This window comes from Camelina sativa, chromosome 2, assembly GCF_030686135.1.
Source record: "Camelina sativa cultivar CO46 ecotype springtype chromosome 2, ASM3068613v1".
Lineage (NCBI taxonomy): Eukaryota > Viridiplantae > Streptophyta > Magnoliopsida > Brassicales > Brassicaceae > Camelina > Camelina sativa.
In genome coordinates, this window is record NC_141881.1 from 17,890,540 (window position 1) to 17,915,531 (window position 24,992).

A 24,992-nucleotide genomic window follows, 5' to 3' on the forward strand; every position below is an offset into this window, starting at 1 on the left:
ATGAGATGATTAGTAAAATCGGTCTGTTTTTATCTTTAACAATTAATCTTCTTAATGATTCAGCCCCATCCGTATTGTGAAAAATGAGGAAGAAAATATGCATAATTTTATCACATACAGGACAAAACTGGAGGACGTACACTAAACCACCTCCATAACCAAAGTAGAATGAGATTTCAGAGAAACTTAAACATCAACATCATCAGCATCATTCTATAAATTGGAATCAAAGGAGTTGCGGGTACAGACGTTCAGGCCACTTGGGATAAGCACGCTTGTATAAGTTCATGCACACTATGTCATGTTGCTGAACCACTCCATTGAATATGCATTTCATCGCCCCTGCACAGTTCACATATATAAGAAATTTTCAAAAAACAAGATTCCAGCGTTTAACCTCTCCTAATAATATTCCCTTACCATGAGTACCCACTGGCTCCTTAACGCGACCACGACGCCCGCATTTTGACCACACTTCCACAGGCTGCACACACAAAGATTGTTCCATAACGCTTTAGAATGTATGAACTTATATATAAGAAGTTTCAATCCATCGATTCTATTCCCTCTCACCTTGAACCATTTCACATCTTCTGGGTTGTGGAACATATATCTGACTGAAGCTTTCATTTTTGATACTCTCTGAGGATACCTGAACCAAACCATATTTTGAACAGCTTAGAATTACAGCAATCTTTTCACAGCAATTTTTTTATATCTCCTTAGTTCCATGTCAGAACACTAGTATATGTGATCGTACTTGGAAAGAGGAAGGTGATAACTTACCCAGTTAATATTATCTTCTTTAAAATTATTTTGTTGGGTTCAACGCTTTTCAAGGAACCAAGGGCAGCAACGGCAGGAGCACCCGACCCTTCAGAAATCTTCAGAACTACCAAAGGAAGTGGTGGGAAAGATATTGGGCCGTAAATAGAAGCCAACGAGAAACCCCCCGGATGCAGGAATCTTTCCATCTTATGCTTGTCCGAGCTAAAATTGTCGGTTGAAAATACCGGCCTGGAAATTTCCCCCAGAACAATATTATGAAAGATTGCAAAGACTGAAAAGCTACTGCACCAGAAAAAGTAGAAAAATTTTTGTTACCTTGCAATGAATTGACGGAAACCAACATGAAACACAAGCTCTTCTTTTGTTTTAATAGGAGCTTCGTAACCATCATACTTCTTCACGCTGCAAAGCATAGACAAAGGTGATGAGAAGATAGCTGGGAACCCAAGATCTCAACAAACAGATATCTAAAGAGTGATTACCTAAAATGCAGAACCGACATCTTGGATTCATGCTGCAAGAGCCCAAATCCTATAATGGGTTTCGTCGTGTTCACAAGCGAGGATAGTTTAGAGGCGGCACCAAGAGGCACTTCTTTAATATGCATTCGTACATATGACCCAGTTGGTACACAGTCATCTCTGTCTTCTTCTTCCATCTTCAGGGCTTGCTTGAGCACAAGCTTTTGAGTCCTGGCGACGTTATCAAAAGCAAATATTCTAGCATAGTCCTGAGGTAAAGACTCCTGCATATGCCAACAGAAATAAAAATTAGCAACACTTTACAGTTTAATTAAAATAATGAACTTCACATCAAGATCAGTGTTATTACATTTGGATCCCACGTGGAGGTTCTGAAGGATTTGAGACCCCTGTACTTTGCAAAACGCCTTCTTGCAGGAACATCAATAGGAGTTTCTACTTCATCAGGAAATTCTGACAAAACATAACAGATCATTTTAATTTACTTTTTGCAATCGCAACGAGTAAAATACAGCGACAAAATCAATAAGCACATAAGAGATTCAGACAATCTACAAGGACTTAAAATATATATGTGCATATAATTAGAACTGATATAGCAAATAACTCCAGAGAGGGAATAAACACCAACCCTCGTCCTCAGCATGTGCCTCTTTGATTTTCTTGATTTCCTCCTTAATTTGTTCCTCTGTCAAGTCTTCATCGTCCTGTTAATGAGCAGATTGCCTTATAACTCTACCAAGATACTCAGATGATGATAAAATACTGTATCGTAAGACACAAAAGTAAGAGAGAAAATAGTTTACCATCATTTCAGAGTCGTTCTGAGTTGCACTATCAAAATCCCGCACATTCAGTGATTTTCCGTCATCCTCAAAGTCTTGGTCATACCTTCGTTCATGGTTGGAATCCTCTCCTCTATCCAAGACCATACCGTCATCATCGGACTCACCATCATTAGAATTCTCTTCATCTGTGTCATCCACAATCCAAGCAGCCTGAAAACCAAATCATAAAAACCAATATTAGAGGGGATTATATAATAACATTTCTTTTAGAGGAAATTGCACCAGAGGGAAGAATAGTTAAAATAAGGTTAAGAACATCAAGTGAAAAATATCCAGGAACCTGATATTCTGAAGTCCCTCGCGGCAAATTCCTCTTCTTTAGCTTCCCCTGTTTCTGATTTTTATCAGCCTCAGCCATTTCTTCCTCTGTTGGCCATGTCTACGCAATGGAAGAATTACGCAACAAGTGACTATCCAGAACAAATAACAACACAAGCCAGCTGCGAGCTTCTTTTGTAAGAGAACTAATCAGACTTACCTGTTCGCCTGCTAGAGGATCTGGAGTGTTTTCAACTATTAAAGGCTCTTGTTTTATGGGATCAGGAATCAGAGACTTCAATACCTGGTCAAATCAAACACAGGTACAAAAGAATAAACTGAATTGACAAAGGGAAGGCCTTGAAAATAGTATCATGAAAGCACAATAATTTCTCTACTGAGAAAGTAATCGTATCATGATATCTGACATGATTACAACAACCATATAAGCTGTTTGTCTATAGCTTTGTTTAAAGGATGTAGTTCTAGCACTAAAGTATCTTTTATAATATGAAAGTTTGTCAATATGTCAGATAAAATATCTTATATACCTCTTCATCATGTGAAACATCCAACTCCATGGTATTCTGATTTTTTCTTTCATTCAAGGGAAATGGATCCTTCAAGATTTCAATTTTTGAGAATTGAAAATCGCCAACGCCAGAAACGTGGACCTAATTAAAGAAAAATAAATAAATAAAGGAGGGATAATAGAGAGTAGAATGGCTTGATGAGAACAGAATAGATTGATTACCAGCTGATTTACAGAAAGTTTGCGAGCACGCAAGTAACCAGAGAGAAGTAGAGTGCAATTTCCTGAGCTTTCATCATCCACCACCATCCCAACCTATGTGCACCATTCAAAGTTACAAAAAAATTCTAAGAAACCTTTTTCACATATTCAAAATAGATGTTCTGAATATAAGCATAAAGCAAACACCTTCTGAGCCACAACATATGGCCGTTGACTTCGCCAGTGAGGTACAGTAAGCCTTTGTGCCTTGAATAACCACATAAACTGCAAACATTCCCAGAAATATAGATTTTCAACTAATTAAGGACAGCAAAACAATTGAAAACAACTCAGTAAATTAATATAAGAAATCAGTCACGGAAATTTACCTTATGCAACTCATCTCTGGTATCTGCTGGATAAAACTTACAATCCTCAGGAAATTCAGAAGCAATTTGAGAGGCACACATCTTTTTCATCTCATTCTTCTTTTTCAAATCACTGGGTAAATCCTGCAATCATGCAAAACGACCATGAGAAGCTCAACTACAAGCAAAATTTGAGAGCTGGTGGCTATTAAAATATATAGCAGCAAGAACATACACGGATCAACACAGTGGTACTAGGTAGACCAATTGTTCTAAGCACAGAAAGACACTGACTTCCGAATGAATCTATGAAATTAGATTTATTCTCTTCCCATGGAGAGCTTGCAGATGCTACAAAAGCCATCAAATCAGCAACCTATTACAAGTAACAAAAAAAAAAACAGTAAGCACCTATGACAAACTCTGGTCACAGAAAGAACCAAATGCAGACAATAAATCACATACCTTGGCCATTTCCATACATGTCAAAATATCTCCATGAGGCGCCTTTAACACCTGTGATATTTTTTATTCACAGCATTGAACCCACAAGGATTAGACTTCAGCAGTGGATGTATATACATATAAACCAATCTTAGTATACCAAAGACTTATCAGGAATAGAATACACATACAGTTGCTCTTAGCTTATACTCAGAAGATGCAACCGTTGAAGAAGCAATACCAGAACCATCAGAAGCTAGTAACTTTAAAACATCTTGACCAAGTGAATTCAACTCAACAGAAGCCGAGAGGGGAAACAAGACCTATCATCATTAGAAAACACACAAACATAAGGTTGATTGCCCAACAAAACACACAAAATAAACCCAGTAACAAATATGTAAACACTGACGATAACACGAGGAGCACTGTTTAATCCTCCTGATGCTCTCTTCTCTTTCAAAACTGCAGCCCTTTTCTGCTCTCTAAGCATCTTGCCACGCTGAACACGAGCAGCTTTAGCACCTTTAACAGAGCTACTATCCGATTTCCTAATCCTGCCGCCATCTGATTCCATAAAAAAAACGGATTAATTTTGAGAGAGTTGTTTCAGTATCTGAGGATTAAAAGAGACGGAAACGTTGGTTGAGGATACCTTGGTGTGATGTTTTGTGGAGTTTGCGAGAAGATTTAGAGGAGAATTTAGTCTTGTGAGCTTTGTTAACTTGAACTTGAGAGTGTACCATGGCTTCTTAGAGACAGTTGCGGGATTTGGAAGCTTGATAGTGTTCTGTATTCGGAATCGTGGGTTGTGATAAAATGACCCTAATGCATTCGATTCGACGGCTTATGCTTAAAAATCTGAGTTTTTAATAAACCCTAATGCTAAATGAAGAAGACGATCTCGTGTCATTACATGTGCACGTGCGGAAATTGTTTAAATGGGCCTTTATTAACTTAGCCCATTAAGGTGTTAGCCATTTATAGTTTTGTTTTTTTTTTTTTGCTGGCTATTGTTTTTAACGAGACCGTCCGGCTCCTCCCTCCTCCGTCTTCACTCTTCACGCTCTCTCATCAAATTCAAGACAAAAAAAAAGAAGTGGCGCTTCTGCATTTCAAATCCTAATTCATCTCTCGCTTCCTTTGACAACGGAACCTTAATTTTACGACGCAAACATGATTTTGAGAACTCCGCCGCCGAAAAGGCTCAAGTCCGACGCTGGAGGCAGCCCTATCTCCGCCAACGCCTCTGGTTCCGGCAATCAGCTAGTCATCTACGAAGATTCTCCTCTTCCTGCTCCTGCTCCGCTGCAAACTTCGAATGATCAGTCCGATCAACACCTTTGCACTTACCAATGTCGCCAAATGGTTATTTACTCGTATCTCTTCTCTAAGCCTCTATTGACATTTAATCTGACGAAGCTTAGCGAATCTGAGATTTTTTAAAAATTTTCCGACTTGTTTTAGGTTAAAGCTGATGTTCTAGATGCATTTAGCAAAGCGGAGAAGCAAGTTCAGGAATATCAGATTCAATTACAGACTCTAAATGCCAACTTCAGCGAAGCAGGTGAGAGGGTCTTCTTTCTGAATGTGTTAGTGAGTCTTTCTCTTTTTGCTTTTGCTGCTATTGGGAAAATATTTTGCTAACGAATTTGAATTTGTTGTTCTACTACAACAGATGCGGAGAGAAAGCAATTACGAGATAATTTATTATACTCAAAGCAAGAACTGGCTGCTGCTAAAGGGCGTGAAAAGATGCTTCAGGAGCAGCTCCTTACGGAGATCAACAATTCTCAAGAGCGGTATACCAAAGAACTTCAATCTTGCCATGAACTGGAGGTTGATTTGTTTACTATGGGCTAATTCTGTTTAACTTCCTTAAAATCTTTGTCATTGGTATCAATGTCATTATCGTTTTCCTCTTTTGACATCAGGTAAAACTTCAAAATGAAATGAACCTTCGAAAGAAAGCAGAGTCTGCTGCTGCAACAGCTGAAGAAAAAGCTAAACTTTTGGAGGATAAACTAACTCAGCTATCTGGAAGTGTTGACAGGGAGAAAAAACGTCTCAACAATGATATTGCCCAGTTGGGTAAAGAAGCAAAGCTTTCTGTCTCTAGGATTGGTGCAGATGTAAGTACTAATTGTGAAACTTGATTTCTTTACTGAAGTTTTGTTTTTGGTTTCTCACGCAATCACCGTATTTGCACCTGTTTTCCTTTGCTTTTAGCTTGAAAGGATGCAATGTAGGGCACAAAACGCAGAGACGGAATCAAATCTTTTAAGATCACAGCTAGAGCATCTTAAACTCAAATTTGACGAGGTAAGCTATATGTGACTTGCATCTTAGAAGTAATAACGCTGATCATAAGGTATCATTTGTTTTGGGAATTGATTTTTCTGTCTCATCTGATTCTGATTTTGCAGTGTTTGCAAGAAAAGACTGAAGTAGACAAGTTGCTGTCGTCATTCACTTCACAGACAGCATCTTCTTCGGATAACAGTGTATTAATTAAACATCTTCAGGAGGAAGTTAAACGCTATGTAAGTTTTACCAGTTCTTAGTATACCCGAGTAATGATTTTACAAAATTGTTCCAGCATAAGATGCATCGGCTGTTGAAAATGAGTATGCAAGTGGTCAGAACATTGATTGTATCCTTCTGTTTTATTCATCAATAGAAGCTGTACGCGTTCTTTATTACCATGACCATTAGATCCTACGCTTTAGTACGTTACCTAACCCAGAATCCTATTTTTCTTTTGCTTACTCTGATAAGCAGCAAACCATGCTGAGAAATTATGCAAATTTCTAAACACTCATTTATACTTAAAAGAGTTTACTTTTCAAGCAATTTGAGGTACTGAAGTAAGAAGTTCTATTCATGTAATAGTTATGCACTCACATATTTTTCATCTTTTGAAGACATACCATTTATAGATTTTATTTCCACTTCTATGTTTTCCATGTAATGTCTATCTAGTTCTTGTCTTTCTTGTAGATTTTGATTCTTGATAATTATATCAGGAAGCAGAAGTGCAAGAAGCTAGAAAGTTAAAATCACGGCATGTAGATGCTGAGTTGTTGAAAGTGAAATTGCTAGAAGAAAATAGCCGTAGGGAGAGGGCAGAGTCAGAGTTATCAAAATTGCATGAATTGCAGCAAAGCATGGAGAATATGAACAATGAATTGTCCTCTTGGAAGTCATTGCTAAATGAAATTCCTGGTGTATCCTGTCCTGATGACATAGTTATGAAATTCTCTACGCTACAGAAGTAAGTACAGATTTTTTCACTAGAGTCTTCTTCTGATATTGTCTCGAATAATTATGCTTTCCATGAAAAAATCTATGTAGAAGACTGAGGTGGCTGTTATGGGGGACATTTTCCTGACTTTTCCTAGGTGAACTAGATAGTATATATCATAGACATTTGCAACACCACTTTTTCCAGATATAGCTTTATAATTACTGATATTCTAGCTTGCGAGTCTAGCAGGTCAAGTGTGGGCCTGTGAGCATCTAGAGTACTGATTTCTAGTTTACCAAGCACTCTGAGTTAACAACATGTATCAATGATACTTCCTAGTGATTTGTGTTTCTGTCTTTGAAGTGAGGTGGTTCAAAGCTCTTTGAAGATTGGGGAAGCAAGTACACGTTTTAAACAACTGGAGGTGGCTCTGGAGGCTACACAACTTGGCAGACAGAATGCTGAAACTGAGGCTGCATTAGCGAAAGAGAAATCTGAGGCTCTCAAAACAGATGTGAAGAGGATTGAAGTAATGGTAAGATTGAAAATTGTTCCTTGTGCTGTGGAAGGGGTCGCAAGTGCATTTTTATATCTTGCTGGCCTCTATTTAGGCCTCTTAAAGTTGAGTTTTGATTCTCAAAGCATAAAGGATAACATTTTTAATTGGTGGCACTCAAATGTTCATCATCTTATATTCAATATTCTTTTTTATTGATTGTTTACTTGGTTTCTCCAGGTATCACTGTCTTTGCTTGGATATATACTAACTTAGCTCTGTAATCTCATGTTGATTGTTGAGCTGTGCATTCATAAGTAGCTGATATAAGCAATGTAGTTACTAGTTAGAGACGATATTTCTAGGATAATATCCCAAGTATTTTTAGATGTTCACGTTGGGGAAATTCTCTTGCAAAGAAGATAACTTATTTAGTTATCGATTAGTACATATTTAGTTTCTCTACAAAATGTGGGGAAAGGCTGTCTGTTCCTAATGAGTGTATTCAATTGTTAGATTTGGTGCAATGGCCTCATATCGAACCATGAGTCTATCTCAAATCTATGATGAGCTGATTTATTGAAAATATAATCTCCTTTCAGGATAGTGATAACGTGTGTAGTCTACTGTTAGAATTTGTAGCAAACGTCCTTTTTTCTATACCATGAAACTATCACAATTCAAGGGTATCACATTGCTAGTGACTCACTGAAGATAACTTATATAATTTTCTATCGTTTTGTTGCACTATTACTAACAGATTTTTAATTTTATAATAAAGCTCTCTTTGGTCACTGAGGAGAAAGAACAGTTGAAAGCTGTTGTTAATGAATTAAGGAAGTCAACCAGTGAAAGATCTGTGCCTGGGGCAGGGGCCACAGATGGAACCCTTATTCAGGTTCTGGAATAACAGTGTTCTTATTTTGAAGAATTTACTTCTTTTCTGTTGGAAGCCTAAGGCTTACTTAGTTTGCTTATATTTACAGGAGTTTGAATCTTCTCTTGCAAAGAAGGAGAACTATCTAAAGGATTTGGAGAATGATCTAAGTCAACTGAAGGATGTCAATAATCGCCTACGTAGTGAAATAGAACTTCTAAATGAGAAACTAGTCGATGAAGCAAGGAGGAATAAGTCGCTGGAAAGGGACAGTGATCGTCTTCGTTCCGAGATTTCTTTACTGGAGTCAAAGGTACAGACGTCAGATATGTGTGCTTGCAAAAGAAGATTGCCAAAGAAAAAAATTGCTTATGGAACTTTTATCTACCATGGTCGAAATGAATTTATGAGCTTTTACGGGTGAATGGTGAATTTAGTGTCCTGCATCTTATGTTGACTTAGGTATCATGACATGTTTTATATTGTAAAAGCAACAGATGTACTATTTAGGACCCTTAACTTCTACCAAAAGTTCGGTTGAAATAGTAACATCTATTTTGTTTCCTTTTTAATTCGCAGCTGGGTCATGGTGATTATTCTGCTGCAAATACAAGGGTTTTGCGCATGGTGAATACTCTTGGTGTTGAAAATGAGGCAAAACAAACAATAGAGGCTTTACAAGCTGAGTTGCAGAAGGCAAAAGAAAGACTTCAAGCTGTTGAAGAATTGAAGAACCAGTCTGGTAAATTTCTAATTGTCAACCTTTTCCTATTTTTGATACTGGGGTTGCCACACGTCTACCATTTAATTTCACACTCATCATATAACTCAATACAAGCTGGAGAAGCGTCCTTAATTTCTCTGGGAAACTAGTCTGCATCATAATTTGTGGTTCTTGAGATATAATAGGGAGGCCAAAAATCTTGCTGTTGGCCTGACTCAAGAAAGCTAGAGAAGAAACATTTTAGTATTTCAAAATTGTTATTACATCGTAAGCTTTTCTGACAAGATATTTCCATAAATATTCAGGAGATGCTGGGAAGCTAGTTGACTCTCATATAACTGGAAAGATTTCTCAACTAAAAGAGCAAATTGCTACGCTTGAAAAACGTGAAGAGAGGTGTGTTGTTGATTTTGATTTGTTTAACACTCTTTGCAGCTATGCCCTTGCTTTCTCATTCTGAACCATGTGCGTCTTTGTAACAGGTACAAAACTGTTTTCGCTGATAGAATTTCCGTGTTTAGAAGAGCTTGTTGTGAGCTTTTTGGGTATAAGGTATGTCACTTGCTCATATCGTAGCACAGCACTTAAATGTCTTTCTTTGTCGTATTTTTTTTAACTGATAATGTTGACTATCAAGTTCTAAAATGTAATGGTCAATACTTTGTGATGAACTGGGGTTTATATGTTGCAAAAAGGCGTTCAGCTTTACTGTGTTTAGTTGCCTAACCTTCCATTATTTGTGTAGATAGATGACTATAAATTCTTGTTCATCTATAATACTTGTAACCTTGTGAATTCCTTTTGAAAACTCTGGCAGATTGTAATGGATGAACATCAGCGTCCCAATGGAATCCCAGTGACTCGGTTTACTCTCCAGTCTATATATGCTCAAAGTGATGATGAAAAACTTGAGTTTGAATACGAGTCAGAAAACACCAGTATTCTAGTAAGTGATTCTTGTAACATATAGAGCTTTGACATGTTGCATTTGAAGCTGTTATCTCAGTTAATTAACTGATACTGATTTAATTCCTTCAGAACAATGGGTATGCCTCTCAGGGTGAGATAGCGAAGCAGGTAAAGTGCAGACATATTTTTTTTTCCTTGGTAACTACGGTATGTTCTTAGTTTAGAGTACAATCTCATTCTGTGTGTGTGTTACTTGCAGATAGAAATATTCATAAGGAAGTTTAACTCGATTCCAGCTTTTACAGCCAATTTAACGATGGAATCATTCAACCGCCGCACACTATATTGAGAGCAGTGAATCCTTATTCCCAACCCGGTTTTTGTATATTTCTTAAGCCTGCTGAATAGAAAACATGAATATCAAAAGCCGCAGCTTAGAACTCAGAGTCAGCACAGGACATCTTTTATCTATCTCTGGTTCGCTATGTCTGCGAGAATTGTGGTGTCATTAATTCTATTTTGGTATGAAAGTAACTGGTTTGGATTTACATAAAAAGAACGTAAGAGTATATCAGTGCTCCAGATGAATGCATTATATATGCTCCCTTTCACTTTTGAGTTTAATGAAGTTAAGTAAGTTAGGCTTTTATTTAAGTTAAGTTAGGCTTTTATTGCTTTAAGTGAAGATTAAGCAGAGAGATTTGTATGAAACCAAGAACTTAAAACGCCAATAATATCTAGGCACCTACAGATACAGAAGATTAGAGCAAAATTGATATGGGTTTATTACGCAAATGCACTTCTTTTTTATTTTTGTTTTGAATAAATATTTGGTTTCGACTTGAAAAAAAAAAAACAAAAAACTCGTATCAACCAATTCACCTCATGACACAATCATCCTTCCCCTGCTTTCCAATAATCATTCTCAACGAATAATTGAAATAAACTAATTGCCGAAGTGACATTTTGGTCATCTGGGCTTTAACTTATTGATATTCACATGTTATTACATCGTCGATCTTTAGAAAACTCTTAAGGACTTGTTTCTCCATTCCTTTGTATACCTGAAACAAAAAACTAAAGTGCATTAGATTGATAAACAAATATAGAACCAAATGCAGGCAACAAGAAAAGAGTTGAAGACTAAAGGGCTAACCGTATTCACTTGAGGGGATCAATGTGAGGGTAGAGTCCCAGGACATGTTCTGGCATGAAATCATGCCTTGTCAGAATTCCAACAATAGGCGGTCTCTGCGATACAAAAAACATTTTCGTTAGAACCATAAACAAGTCGAGCAAGAAAGAGGGTGAGATGAGAGAGAGAGAGAGAGAGACTGACCCCTGGTGTTTTGGGCACCACACACAAGTGGCGAAGGCCAAGTTGTCGGAAAAGAATAGCTGCTTTAGCTAGAGACAGAGTCTCAAGCACAGTGTAAGGAGATGTGTTGGTGATGGGATGGAGATCAACATACATCTCCATCTCCTCATCACTAAGATCCAAATCTTCAATCTTGAGCCCTTTACCTAATCCTGCTTTGCCAAAGTCACGGGCTTTGCAACTTCTAAGAATTTGGGAACCATAAGTTGTTCTCTGCTTCGAAAATCTCTTCCCTTGGAGAAGGACAAGGAGATGGGATCTCAAGGCAATCCCACATAACTCATAATCTTCTGTGAAAGGTGGCTCATCAATTACAGGGAAACCATTATGCCTTGTCATCTTTAAAGCCTGCCATATCACCCCGACCTTTTCAACTCTCGAAAAGGATATCAAAGATCCAGAAACTACGTCCTTTGCAACCAGATTACGCATGTACGGTTCTGCATGGTCTTCCATGTATGGCAGTCCTTTCATTGTTACAATCTGGTCGTAGACCCCTTTGTTGAAACAATCTGCAACCGTTTTTGAGATTAGGAGTACAAGCATGACCAATGGCAGCATCAGGAGATTATTTGTAAGCTCAAGCAGTATGACACAGAGAGAGACCGTCATTCTCATCGTGCCTCCAAGGAAGGAAGCAGCTCCAAGCAGAGAAAACAGACCTACATCAAGCTGAGATAGTGGACCCAGCAGTCTACCAACTAGTCGTCCATAAGAGGCTCCAGCAAGAATGACAGGAATGAAAAGTCCAGAGGGTATGGCTATGCCGTATGTTATGATGCCAAGGAAGTATACTGCAACAAAGAATATGGCAAGGGTGGAGATATGGAATTCATTTTCAGTTCTGGATGTGAAAAGATTGCGGATTGCATCATCATTGGTGTTGAGAAGTAGGGAGGAAAGGTCATTGTAATGGTTTGGAGGACACTGGAAACTCTTATAGATGCTGGATCGACCTACACTTGGGCACTTTCCTTCCCCTATGCCAATAGGACATGGGGTACACTGTGTAAGCCATGGGAGACCAAATGCGCAACACGAGCTCAAAACAGAAACTGCCATAACAAGCATAATTTTAAATCTCGGACCTCTCCTGCAAGTTTATGAAAAGAACAAATTAATAGGGAGTAGTCAGAAAATGAAGTTATGAAAGAGTTAACTCGGTAAGAAGTGACATACTCGTTTATTAAGCTATATGTGCGGAGGACTTTGTCCACAAGGTAGTTATAAAGGCTTCCAAGCACCCCACCAACAACTCCAAGGAATACTACTGCTAGCAAATCTGGAGTGCTATAAAGCACTGTTCCCGAGTTTACGTCAAACATGATGAGACCTCCTTTCCCAAACAGTCCACATCTTCCAGATCGACAGAGCTCAATCAAACTTCGTAATACCACTGCTACAACTGCGGTAGTGAAGAAAGTCCTCCAAAGAAGGGAATTCCTCCACCTAACAAGTTTAACAAAGTGAGACATAAATTTTTCCAAGTTTGATATAGGCAAATAGTCTACACTATCACCTAGAGTTTCTCGCTTACTAACTGCCATCTGCATATAACAGTCATGTTGCATGAATTATGATTTAAACTAGACAAACATGGTGATCTTTTTGCACTTTATTTAGACTTCTTCTGTATGGAGAGAAGCTTACTCTGTCCTAGTTTTGAAATGTTCGTTTAGTGCATTATAATCAGTTCTAACAACCTAATAGATCTAACTTCAGAGTCTTCCCACTACAATATGACCTCATCTGCATAAGGTATCACTCCTAAATTATAAGAAGTTAGATAGAAACAGAAAATCACCATGAAGCAGCTTCTTCAAGGGCGAAAAGCACACCCCCAACTGGAGCACGGAAGGCAGCTGCAACACCAGCAGCAGCCCCGCAAGTGATCAGGTCTCTTCTGTCTCTATCGTTTTTGAAGAATCTGAGCCACTTCCAAGTCAGCCGGTACTTTCTAGAACCTCCTTGTCCAAGTAAATTAGCTATGCAAGCACCAGTATGCACCATAGGCCCTTCCTTTCCAACAACGAACCCGGCAGCAACTCCAAATATAGAGCCAAAGATCTGCCAATACAATAAATTTCATATTAGAAAAAGGTTTACAGAGAATACGTCATAACATAATATTCTCTAACCCACAAACAAATGCTTAAAATTCAAAAGGACCTACAAAGATGCATGGAAAGATGTTTTAGGATCCTACCTTAACAAAGAGGGTGCTCGGAGCTAATATTGAGTAAGCATCTATACCATTGAGATATGCTTTAACCTCAGGTATACCAGATCCTGCTGCCGCCGGAGCAATATAAGCACAGAGTGAAGCAGCAGCAGTTGCCAAAATCAAGTTACAGCCAGCAAATGCAAAAAATGCCTGAAAGTATCTGCAGTTTTAGAGAATGATTCGGCTGTCAAACATCATTCTGAGCCTCCAACTTCACATAGTATATTAATCCAGGCATATATTGCTATGACTATGATTCTTAATTCTAATAGCTGTATTAAGAATTTAGATATAAAAACACAGCATAAACTGAATTCAAACAGAATAGTAGATAAAGTTAAACCATGCCTTAGAAGCAGAGAGATGAACAATGAAAGGTGCAGACTTACTTTTCCTTGAGCATGAGATTGCCGGTAAGCAAGAGCTTGAATCCAGCTATATTCTCAACAGCAAGGTTATTCAAAAAGCCAACAACCCCAGTGGCTAAACCAATAAGAAAAGCAAGAGCCCATTTGAGAAACGTATACTGAAGTATCTCAATCTTCTTCCTAGACCTCCAGTCTTGCTTGAAAAAATCATTCTCGAAGATCCTGACAAATAAGCTTACACAAGTCAACACCCTGATATATAATGTAACATAAGTACAGCAATAAGAGAGACACAAAGAACAAAAAGAAAAAAGTCAGTTCTGTCTGAAAATAAGATATCATCTTAAAAAGCCCCAAAAAGCATTGCACTTTCGTCAAAGACTATGTTAGAGCCAGGTGAGATTTGGCACAGTGGCAATGATGACACAGAAGCTAAAAGTTTCCCTCCCATCTCAAAAAGCTTCAATTTTTATGACTATTGATGAATAAAATGATAAAAAAAAAAGTACATGGGACCCAAAAACGTTAGATAATCCAAAAAAATCTTAGCTCCATTCCTTGATTCTTTTTTCTATTACTACCAAACAAATAGGACAAGACACTGAATCTTCATAGACTCATAACATAAAAGCAAAACACAAATTTGAGATGATGTTTTATAATCTAATCGACAACATTTCTGAATATTAAAATCTAATTCCCAAAATTAAGAAACTTTATCCAGCTAACAAATAAAAAAAAGTGAAATTTTTAGAGTTCTGTGGAGGAGAAGAAAAAGAGGGAACACAGACTCGTAATCAAGGCTTTCGATGGGACAAGAATTAGCTCCGACAATAGCAATCTGAGAAGTAGTGTTCTTCCGATTCCTAGCGAGAAGAGGCTGTCGAAACCCGACAGATCCATCATCGAGAATCCCAGATATCTTCCTCTCGAAACTATGACCTCCTTCGATCTCTATATCATGATGATGATGCTCTTCGCTCCGATCACCATCCATCGATTTTGATTTGTCCTCCTCCCAAGATCTTGTTTCTATTTTTATTTTTAGAAAAGAATAAAACTTTTTTGATTCCCGATCAGACAGACACAAAGCCTCATATATAAACTTTTGAGAGAAGCTGTTTTAATTGGATTCAGGGGCACGAGAATCCTGGAATCAAAAGACCTCTCGCGCTCAAGCAGATGTTAAATAAAAAAAGTTTATTTTTTTAATCTTTTTTTTTTTTTTCTGGGGGAGGTGGTGGTAGAGTTATGAATGATGATGAGATTGAGAGAGGGGGTCAGGAGTTTTGATTTTTTTTTTTAATATGCTTCTCCTAATTTAGGCATAAACAAAAACTCTCTTTCTTCGTAAGGGATTTTATAAGGTAACTTATAGATATTTTTCTCTAAATTAAAAAAACATAATAAAAGTCAATAATTTTTCCGTTATGATATACTATTTTGATTTAAAAAAAAAAAAAAAAAAAAAAAAAAAAAACAACGACTAATTCTAACAATGTGTGTGTGATATCAAATTATCAATATCATATAATATTGCAAAGCTTTTTTTGTTTATTCTAACATAATTACAAAATAAATATATTTTGAAATCTTACTTTCTCAATTCTCAAATTTTAGTTTGAAATCCTAATTTGCGTATATTCTTTAGGTTAAAAATATATATATATATATATATATATATATATATATATTTGTATTGTTAAGATTTTAAATGATTTTTTGGATATGATATGATGTGAATTTATATCTATCTTTTGCTTCCCAATAAAAATCGGGATTTCCAACAAGCAAGCTACCTGGGACCGATGTCGACGTTGTCCAATTACAAACCACTGTCTCTGTCTGTTTGTGAGATTCGTTTCAAGAGAAAACAAAAAAAATAACATTCATCAATGCTTCAGTACATTATATAGTTCTTTAGAGTTTAGACGGTGGCCTGATCGACCACGAACAGTAAAATGATTGTGAGGTCACTATGTGTAAATTGATTGATCCCCCGTCCCCCTTATCCTTGCTTCCAATGAAATCTGCATGTGTGTCATGTGTGATCCTTTTTCGCAATTTTTATTTATTTATTTCTTATTGTTCTTCTAGACTAATAAGTATATTACATTCCTTTAATTAATCTTGGATTCTAGCCTTGACATGCTTCACCAATTTGCTACCGAACTAATATATTGTTGTAATGTAAATATGTAATACATGTTTCATGTGAAGGCAACATGTACACTAGGACTCTCATCTACCATGTTCCTTGCCCTTTTTAACTGTCTATTAGAGAGACTCACTTGAAAATGTGATGAGACCTTTCATATATGTCGAATTTTTCAGACATGGAGGCATGGAGCCAAAGTGAACTGTTTCCATTACTGTTCCAAAGTTTTTTTCTTAAATACTGTGGGGTTGGTGTGAACTTCTTCCACAAATGTTTAATCAACTTTGATTTCTTTTTTTTTTTTTTTTTTTTTTTTTTTGCGTGGTTGTTTCAATTACAGTATTTAATAGGCAGTTTGCGTCTAAGTGTCCCCCATTTCTTATAGTTGAGTAGGACACATCAAAATTTACTGAGTTTTGGTACCACGGATCGCTGGATTTTTTATGAAGCTTCGAAATCCAAACTAAGATCAATTCTACAAAAGAAAAAAAAAATTGAATTATGTCAAATCGATAACATGTTGTATTATATATGGTGTTTTCGGATATATGTGCAATAAAACCTGTATTTTTTAGGAGCAAAGCTTTTATGGAACTTTTGTCAACAAAAAAAAAAAAAAAAAGCTTTTATGGAACTAAAATGTTTTGGAATTTTTTAGGAGCAAAGATGTTGATTTTCTTTTTGTTAGAAGAAATTGTAATACAGATGTCTTCGCGAAGTATGGTTGTATAGCGTCTGTGTTTTTTTACTCTGATTAATGTTTTTCACCGCCATTTTGGCTATCAGAACATTTAATTTGTATGATGACTTTTTCTAATTCGTCAATATATTCACTATTTCGACGAAAAAAACGATATTGGTTTGGACGAGGCACAATAAGTCAATAACAAGACCCCAAAAACATCAAACGTGGGAAAATATCCATAATGTTCCAAGAACTACGTCGGCAAACATGGTTGCAGATTAAAAGATCCATGCATGATTCCAAATTTTATGGTTGTTGCATTATTAACTTGGACTTCACTCTTTGATGTTTATCCTCCAAATATTTTTTTTTTTCTAAAGGGCTTTTAGCTTTTTGATCATCAAAGAGTATAACATATTAACATGGGTATTGGGTATAGTAACCGATGCTTCACCTTCCAAAAATAGACACTAATTAGAGATCAACTTCGCGAGGTACATCGTTTCCTCATTCAAATCGGAGTGCCATTCGGACCTTAAAGAAGAGCTAATTTCCAACAACGGGTGCTTAATTAAAATGGTCGAGAGCCAAGCCAAGCCATGTGTGAATGATTTTGACTGACATACAGTCTGACATTTTTTGGAAGCAACGAAAAAAAAATCACTTGATAAATACATTTTAAAATCAGAGGCGGCTAAAACATCCATATCTAAATTAAAACTATACGTCTATACTTGTTATTAGGGCTATGTATTTTTTAAAACTATTAGTTTTTCAAATGAAGTATACTAATTATTAGGACTATATCAATTAAAAAATATAGTCTTCTACTTTATAAATAGTGTGAAGTCTTAAACAAAGGAATAATTGGGTTGAGGATATATATAGTTTAACAATTGATAGATAGAACACATATTAAAAATGTCAATAAGCAAGTTTAGTTAATAACTTAATATATACATCGTACAGAAAAATCCAATTGTTAATCAACCAATTATTTTTCTATGCATAGGAGAAACGTGTACACCACCTGCAGTCTGCAGACACCCTATATCCCGATCATATAAGATATTAAGAGTGATGATTTTTTAAAGAGTTGAGCAGATTACACTATAATGAAGTTTATAAGATGTAGTCCCTATATCAAATATATGTTAATTGAAGACGGTGGAAACCGTGTTTAGATGATATCATTATCCTAAATAAATTACGAATGACTAATGATGGTATATTCCATGAAAATTGGTCAAATGCCATAAAATAAGATACAATTCATAAACAAATAAAGTTTTCAAAACTATAAAAGGTTATTACTTTACTTTTCAATGTGTATTTTTCGACTAAATATTTAAAATTAATTTGGATATGATTTTTAAAAATATATTGGAACAGTTTCTACATATTGCAGTTGGAATACTTTGTAACTAGAGAAAATTAGACTTCTAATAATTCACTTAATTAGAAGTACTTAAATATCGTTATTATATTGAACCCATTTGTAAGTAGACAAAATTGTCCAAATGGGTGCGTAAAATTTGAGGAATGCATGGGTACATTATGCATATTAAGTATCATAACTCTCAGTTAAATAATAAGAAGAAACAAATTATTCAATCACATTTATTTTGAAAAATAAGATATTTTGGTTGATAAAAGTTAGAAAAATTATTAAAAGTCTTTTATTCAATTTATTCTACTCACTAAGATGAATTAAAAAAAAAAAACAAAGCTTTTCATTTGATAAAAAATGATTATTAATAAAAACCGATGGTGATAGATCGTGGATAGTGGTGGGTTTGTAGACAAGGGATGATGTGGACGGTGGAAGGTAGGTTTGTGAACGGTGGATAGTACATGGTTACATGGTGGGTGGTTAGGTTAGATCAAGGATGATGGATGATGTGTTTGTGGACGGTGATGTTGTGGACCTATGGTTAATTATAAACCCAATTTTTGTTCATTGATATTTCTTTAAATTTGTGCATTTAGTATATTATGATTTTAAGCACACTAACATTCTCAATACAAGAAAAAAAATGCATCAAATCAGGCTTCAGACAAGTATGACATAAAATTGTGGAACCTCATTTGAATAAAACTTATATATTCTGAGACAGTGGGAATTGACCGTCGAGGAGTATATGCATTTGCGCCAAATTGTCAACGTTGCGGAACGCAACCTACCAAATCAGGCTTCAGAAAATTTGGTGTTTAAAGTTTAGGGTTTAGTTTTGAAAGTTTAATTTTAAAAAATAATGTTATTATTGAACTTGAAAACTGATGCTAAATATTGAAGCGAAAATATAAAATTTCATAATATTATATTTGTTGCTTTTTAATTAATCTATGTGCACTTTCAATTAGTTTTGATACGGATATTTCTTAAAAATTTAGAATACTTTACGTATACGTAATTATTGTCATCTAAACCTTTTGTAGCTAGTAAAAGTCGCTATGCACATCAGCACATGTAACCGAGAAACACATGTATATATATATATATATATATATATATATCCTTTAAATGCTAAGACTACCTTGTTGAGGCTGTTGTTGTGCTAAAAGCAGTTTAGGTTGAACTTTTCACAATAGAACAAGCAAATTGTTATAATCAAGGCCGTAATGTACTGAAACAATGAGTGCAAAATGAATCTAAGACATAATTCTCCGGCAGGTATAGTCGAACAAAGTCTGGAGTGTGCTTTTGGGAGATGCTTCATTAGGTAGATTCAGAAGCCTAGAAACCCGGGAGAAACCGATATCATGTTTCATTAAAGAGTTAGGCTCTGGTTCTTGTTCTTGTTCTGGTTCAAGACCAAGTTGTTGCTGTTCTTTACTTGTTTTTGTTAGTGCCCATTGCATAGCCCATATTGCAAGGGGACGCATATAAGTCAGTGATCTATACTCATCATTCGTGTTCCAAGCTTCAGGCGTCTGAAATGAGTAACTGTTTATACACAGTATCAGTAACTAATAATGGATATGAGTCACATGACTCAGAGTGATAATAATAGAGAGACAGAGAGCAAGCTTACCCGAGTCCGCCTTCAGACCAAGCAGCTTCATAGACGCCACTTGCAGTCTGAAACGCCATATCAACTAGACCTTCTTGGATCATTGTTGCAGAAAGAGCATATGTAACACCGGACCATATCTCTCGTGATTGCATAGACGCTGTATCAACTTTCCCACTGGGATGCATACCATTTACAGCCCCACGTTTCCCATCTTTAATCTTCATCACATTGAAATTGTAAACTTTCTCCAAAGCTGTTCTTGCCTTGTCTTCATCTACAATAGGCAAAAGGCCTGATGCTCTCGCGTACCTGCAATTGTATATGTCATACAACATCAACTCTTACTTCTAACTAAAATGCATAACAGTTACTTCTTAAAGTAAGGGGAGGGAACACACCATTGACCAGCTAGTTGATCAGCTTGGATAGATGAGCTATACGGACTTCCACTATTGTCATAGTCAAAATATGAACCATTCCACAACTGTTTCTCATATACAACTTTTGCTTTCTGAAACTTTGACCAGAAATAGTCCTGAGAGTTCTTGTCACCAACTACGCGTGCCAATGCGGATGCAGCTTGCAGTGCAGCCACCCAAAGTCCACCACAGTATGCACTTACACCAGACGCGGACCATGTATCGTAAGTCTGATCTGGAAACCCTTCGTTCTCAATCATTCCATCGCCATCTTTGTCAAACTGAGCCATATATGCCATTGCAACATAAACTGAGGGCCAGACAGCTGATGCAAACTTCTTGTCGCCTGTAGCAACTACATCTCGGTACACCTGGAGGACGAATTTGGGGTTCAAATCTTTCCACCGATCTGTATTGTGAAGGTTATAGCCATTGACTTCAAACCAAGGGTCATTGATGCCTAAGTCATGAGGAACTGCACCAAGAACCTTCCTCTGAACCCATTGTCCCTCAGTAAGAGTTTTAACTTTAGTGGGATCGTGTAGCATCACCGCAGCAGCAAAGTCTCTCTGGATACTAAGTTCCAGTTTTGGAAACAGCATCACCAGTGCAAAAGATGAATAGAAATGAACATCGTAAGTATTCCACATACGATATTCAACCCCTTCTAGGTAAAGGAAGTGCCCAATGTTCTCTTCTCCTTCTTCGAGTAGTTTAGTGCCAAATGCTGAGTTTGATGCTGTTGATGCATGAAGTTCCTCAAGGGTAGATGACATTTTTTCAAGGACAGAGATGGCTGTATCATTCTGCCGCGGTACATCAGTAGTATCGTTCTTCAGACCGAGTTGGGATTTATCAAGTGAGAACTTCTTTTCTCTGACTCCTGCTAAGCTATGTACTGGGGATGATCCATCTGCAGAACAATATGGACTAACCATGAGAACACCGGGTTATAATGTCATGCTGGAAGTAAACTTTTATCATATGAAAATCGTCCAAACGTACCTGTCCAAACAGTTCCTCCTGAATTAAGGTAATAAAGCTCATTGAACAGAGTGATAGGGTACCTACAAACACCAAACACAGGTTCGAGATTACTTTATGAGCACTGATGTCTTATAGAAGCTGAAAAACAAGCCTTACCATTCAGGCAGCCTTTTGTCTTCAAGTATTGGTCTTTGCCAAGCTTCTATCCAGGACTCCCATTGATTATGTTCTGTTCCATATAAGACTTGTCAGTCTAAGCTTCATTCTGAAGTGAATCAAAAGGAAAATCTATTTTACGATGATTAGGTCTTTACCAAGAATAGCATCATGTGCAATTTGTGCTGCAGCATCACCATGATTTCCATAAAACTTTGTGTAACGCCTGAAAAGAGTCTGTTTTAGAAGGCTGACTTTAACCATCACCATTCAAAATTTTTTGTAGCAAATCTTACCTAGAATAAATTTTACCACTAGGAAACTGCACTTCAGGGCAGTCCCAAGCCAGAGAGAATGTGACAATGCGTGACTCTCCCGGTGGGACTGTTGCAGAGGCTGCTACTGCTGCCCCAATCGATGACCCGTGCTCTGACTGCATCGACACCTCAGAAGCATCAAATTTATCAAAAGAACCATTCTGCAACAAACACAGGAGTATATATCAAATATAACGTTAACGAATAATACAATTATAGGCAAGAAGATAATGTTCGGTTCCTCGTAACATAAGGAAGGATATGTCAAACCTCTTTAATAACTTGCCACATATCTTTTGCTGTGATTCCATTCTGTTTTCCAGATACTATGAAAAATGGGCAGGCTGAGACATTAACATCATCGGTGGACTGAGCTGAAATCGCATATGACAGTGATGGTAATCCGTTTGCTGTTCTGTATCAGAAAAATCCAGCAACAAAGTTGAAACATTCAAAGTCTGGTACTTAACCACCAAAAAGATTAGTTTCTTGTTCTAATTTGGTGCTTTACGCAAAGAATATGGAAGAACTTACTTATGGTGTAAAAGCACACCTTGGACTCCATCATTCATCCTATTATGATCAACATCAAGTTAGTATAAACACACACACACACACACACACAAAGGTGAAAATTTTGCAATGAAGAATAAAGCCACAAAAGAAGATTAAGTCAGAATTAAGAGTAATTATTTATACATTATCTTGGAATTGTAGTGGCCACCTGAGAACTCTGAATCTCCTCCAACAGAATTCTGAACCAAAAAAAAAAAAAAAAAAGAGACTATCATGAGGATTGTGGAAGAAATGGTAACAACAAAAGCCAGGCAATATGACTGCATTCAACAATGATCTCACCGCCCAAGTGAAGAGCAATGTTGCATCCGCAGTAGTATCTCCGAGATTATGAAGCTGATGAATACAATAGCCAAACTCATCAGTACTATGGTAAGCTCTACAGCATAAAGATATCAAAAAGAAACACTAGACATACTGTGAAAGTGAAAACAGACACAGGAAAGCTGCTTTCTTTGTAGTTGTGAGGTATAAAAGGTGAAATTTGACGACATACAATCCTAAGCTCTGGATCAGGTTCACCTATAGGCCATCAGATATTAACGTTTCAGGCTCATAACACAGACAGATGTTAATATGTGTGAAATTATGTACAGAATCATATTACCCTCATACATTGTCCAAGACCTCGGGTATAAAGCATGATAGGTAGACTTGTCTCCTTTCAGATTCCAGTCCCAGGAACCAATCCCTGATTCCGACTCTTGTCTGTTCAAGTATATAAATGTCAATCATCTCAAAACAAAGAATATCCACCACAAGCTAACAAGCAGCAGAGAGTACTATAGCACTTACTTGCCAAGCTTTGGGTTCTTAGGACATAACACGCTTGAGTACTTTTTTTTACCATTAGCACGTGAAACAAATGCCTGCATCAAACAGTTTGAAACATGGCTTAAAGTTCATCATCAGAAACATCATAGCAACTATCTTCTACAAGTTTCATCCTGCAAAGTCTCAAACTTACTGAGAACTGATTTGCTAGAACTGGTTCATCTTCACATCTTGGAGGGAATAGTTGCCATCTCTGGAATTCACCTTTAAAACTCCTGCCTATGCTTCCAGCACTGCAAGTAATCATAGATAAGTAATATTATTAAGAGAGCTTATCAAAATGTTACAGTAAGTTCTGTATGAAAGGTTACAAAATATGATCAGAGAGACAGAGTTCTCCAAATGGCTATTTCTGTTAAGGATAGTTACAACATACCAACGTGGTCAAGTAGAGTGGTAAAAAGGGAAAAAAACATACCCAATACCTCCAAGTGGAACACCATGGGAAGACGTTACAGAGTGCTTAGAGAAAGGATCTATGAAAGCCAACTGAAATCAAATAGCTTATTACAACATGCCTTATGTACACAAATCATTTTGTCCAAAACTCTTTGATAAAACTGAAAAAAGTGTAATCTGTTTACCCTTCCTTTAGCAGCTTCTTCTCTGACAAGAAACCATAACCGAATGCCAACAGGAGCCTACCGGAAACAAAAAAAAAAAAAAGATATATAGTTTTGATGACAATCTTATCAAACAGCCTGAAGAATTCTAATGACAGTTATATATTTGAAACGTTTTGTTTGCCAATAGGTAGGTTAGGTACCAGTTGAAAAATCTCTTTAGGAGTTAGATTGAATTCCCGAGGAGCCGTTACGTCACTGTCTATCTTTCTTTGCCATGTCAAAGATGCAGGTACTCCCGGATCAACCTGATTTTGACAAAATATTAAAAACCAAGACCAACATTACTTGCAAGATTCTGGTAAAGAAGCAACAAATGTTGATGAGTATATCAACTTAACACAGATTGTTTAATGCAGATTTAAAGAATTACAAAGTTGAATGGATAAGAAACTATAACAAGAATCCAGAAGTTTAAGCTATCCAAATCAGTCTCTATAAGAAAGCTTACTTTAGTATCAGAAGAGTTGAAAGATTTGACATCTTCACCACTATCCATGATCTTTACATCAGACATTGATCCTGAAAACACAACAGAAACACAAAATAATTGTAACACATTCTAAATTCATGAAGACACGAACTGGGAAAAATAAGTGAATACCTTAAAACGAATTGCTCTGAACTGAACAAGTGGATCAAGCAAAATTTAGAAAACAAGAATAAAAATTGTGAGAATTGGTTGTGGCAGAGAAGGAACGATCAAGCCGAAGAAGATTGATAGATTGAAAAAAAAAAAAGGAAAAAGAAACTTTGTGAAAGTGAGATTGAAAAATCGGGACTTTGTCAATGGTTACAGTTGGTGACTCTTATGAGAAAATAATAAAAATAATATCTCCTGAAGAACTTGGACTAATTTAATTGGATATATATGGTCGCCACTCGCCACTCGCCACCACAAACATTTATTTAAGGTTAAAAATCTTACTGTATTTATTAATTTTGATCAAAACGTCTCAACTATTTCTTTCCTGATTTTAAAACTTTACTTTTAAGCAATGTGTTTGTAATTGCTGATTACAAAAAAAAAAGTATATTTAATTTGTAATTATTAAATTAGGATCAATACAATAAA

General features: G+C 36.5%; 4 protein-coding genes across 6 annotated transcripts; 1 reads left to right on the top strand and 3 right to left on the bottom strand.

The window, feature by feature from the left end:
• Nucleotides 1–26: 26 nt before the first annotated feature.
• Nucleotides 27–4,913, bottom strand: LOC104724431 (uncharacterized). Its single transcript, XM_087484957.1, has 20 exons — nt 4,578–4,913; nt 4,335–4,489; nt 4,114–4,245; nt 3,944–3,994; nt 3,714–3,854; nt 3,500–3,622; nt 3,318–3,395; nt 3,132–3,224; nt 2,929–3,051; nt 2,598–2,681; nt 2,400–2,498; nt 2,078–2,269; nt 1,903–1,978; nt 1,621–1,724; nt 1,272–1,534; nt 1,105–1,191; nt 787–1,017; nt 574–652; nt 421–484; nt 27–342 (listed from the first exon to the last, which is right to left on the bottom strand). Exons 1-20 carry the CDS (start codon nt 4,666–4,668, stop codon nt 227–229), a joined length of 2,382 nt encoding a protein of 793 aa, XP_087341083.1. The 5' UTR covers nt 4,669–4,913; the 3' UTR covers nt 27–226.
• LOC104724448 (mitotic spindle checkpoint protein MAD1) lies at nt 4,895–10,731 on the top strand. Of its 2 annotated transcripts, none has more exons than XM_010442938.2 (16): nt 4,895–5,290; nt 5,390–5,489; nt 5,601–5,761; nt 5,857–6,054; nt 6,152–6,244; nt 6,349–6,465; nt 6,949–7,196; nt 7,533–7,704; nt 8,447–8,563; nt 8,652–8,855; nt 9,122–9,284; nt 9,572–9,662; nt 9,749–9,818; nt 10,084–10,212; nt 10,305–10,343; nt 10,435–10,731. In XM_010442938.2, the coding sequence occupies exons 1-16, from the start codon at nt 5,099–5,101 to the stop codon at nt 10,522–10,524; spliced, it is 2,184 nt and encodes a 727-aa protein (XP_010441240.2). In that variant the 5' UTR covers nt 4,895–5,098; the 3' UTR covers nt 10,525–10,731. The 2 variants fall into 2 exon arrangements, 1 of the variants encoding a protein (XP_010441240.2); XR_015580244.1 differs by having other exon boundaries at nt 4,906–5,290; nt 8,652–9,004.
• A 226-nt stretch (nt 10,732–10,957) lies between these two features.
• LOC104724456 (chloride channel protein CLC-c) lies at nt 10,958–15,625 on the bottom strand. The gene is made up of 8 exons (XM_010442947.3): nt 14,937–15,625; nt 14,167–14,367; nt 13,760–13,937; nt 13,358–13,620; nt 12,733–13,002; nt 11,515–12,646; nt 11,332–11,426; nt 10,958–11,239 (listed from the first exon to the last, which is right to left on the bottom strand). The coding sequence occupies exons 1-7, from the start codon at nt 15,140–15,142 to the stop codon at nt 11,337–11,339; spliced, it is 2,340 nt and encodes a 779-aa protein (XP_010441249.1). The 5' UTR covers nt 15,143–15,625; the 3' UTR covers nt 10,958–11,239; nt 11,332–11,336.
• A 3,916-nt stretch (nt 15,626–19,541) lies between these two features.
• LOC104724462 (uncharacterized) lies at nt 19,542–24,879 on the bottom strand. 2 transcript variants are annotated; one of them, XM_087484955.1, is made up of 20 exons: nt 24,522–24,879; nt 24,369–24,439; nt 24,061–24,165; nt 23,879–23,935; nt 23,713–23,783; nt 23,428–23,527; nt 23,256–23,329; nt 23,068–23,168; nt 22,879–22,982; nt 22,743–22,796; nt 22,584–22,639; nt 22,419–22,457; nt 22,155–22,299; nt 21,864–22,045; nt 21,726–21,793; nt 21,568–21,640; nt 21,430–21,491; nt 20,404–21,337; nt 20,024–20,314; nt 19,542–19,935 (listed from the first exon to the last, which is right to left on the bottom strand). In XM_087484955.1, exons 2-20 carry the CDS (start codon nt 24,432–24,434, stop codon nt 19,641–19,643), a joined length of 2,877 nt encoding a protein of 958 aa, XP_087341081.1. In that variant the 5' UTR covers nt 24,435–24,439; nt 24,522–24,879; the 3' UTR covers nt 19,542–19,640. The 2 variants fall into 2 exon arrangements, with proteins under 2 accessions (XP_087341081.1, XP_087341082.1); XM_087484956.1 differs by having other exon boundaries at nt 23,076–23,168; nt 24,522–24,811.
• Nucleotides 24,880–24,992: the final 113 nt, after the last annotated feature.

Bases quoted from the DNA above. Each gene is read 5' to 3' on its own strand.
- LOC104724431 (XM_087484957.1), bottom strand. From the start codon at position 4,668: ATGGTACACTCTCAAGTTCAAGTTAACAAAGCTCACAAGACTAAATTC. The intron at 3,855-3,943 runs GTATGTGATTTA...TACTTGTAATAG, and splicing joins CATGTATGGAAATGGCCAAG to GTTGCTGATTTGATGGCTTT. The intron at 2,499-2,597 runs GTAAGTCTGATT...TCCATTGCGTAG, and splicing joins ATCCTCTAGCAGGCGAACAG to ACATGGCCAACAGAGGAAGA.
- LOC104724448 (XM_010442938.2), top strand. From the start codon at position 5,099: ATGATTTTGAGAACTCCGCCGCCGAAAAGGCTCAAGTCCGACGCTGGA. The intron at 5,762-5,856 runs GTTGATTTGTTT...TTTTGACATCAG, and splicing joins AATCTTGCCATGAACTGGAG to GTAAAACTTCAAAATGAAAT. The intron at 6,055-6,151 runs GTAAGTACTAAT...CTTTGCTTTTAG, and splicing joins TCTCTAGGATTGGTGCAGAT to CTTGAAAGGATGCAATGTAG.
- LOC104724456 (XM_010442947.3), bottom strand. From the start codon at position 15,142: ATGGATGGTGATCGGAGCGAAGAGCATCATCATCATGATATAGAGATC. The intron at 13,938-14,166 runs GTAAGTCTGCAC...CTAAAACTGCAG, and splicing joins AATCTCATGCTCAAGGAAAA to ATACTTTCAGGCATTTTTTG. The intron at 13,621-13,759 runs GTAGGATCCTAA...TTGTATTGGCAG, and splicing joins CGAGCACCCTCTTTGTTAAG to ATCTTTGGCTCTATATTTGG.
- LOC104724462 (XM_087484955.1), bottom strand. From the start codon at position 24,434: ATGTCTGATGTAAAGATCATGGATAGTGGTGAAGATGTCAAATCTTTC. The intron at 23,330-23,427 runs GTAAGTTTGAGA...TGTTTGATGCAG, and splicing joins TTCTAGCAAATCAGTTCTCA to GCATTTGTTTCACGTGCTAA. The intron at 21,338-21,429 runs GTACGTTTGGAC...ATTGTTCTGCAG, and splicing joins AGGAGGAACTGTTTGGACAG to ATGGATCATCCCCAGTACAT.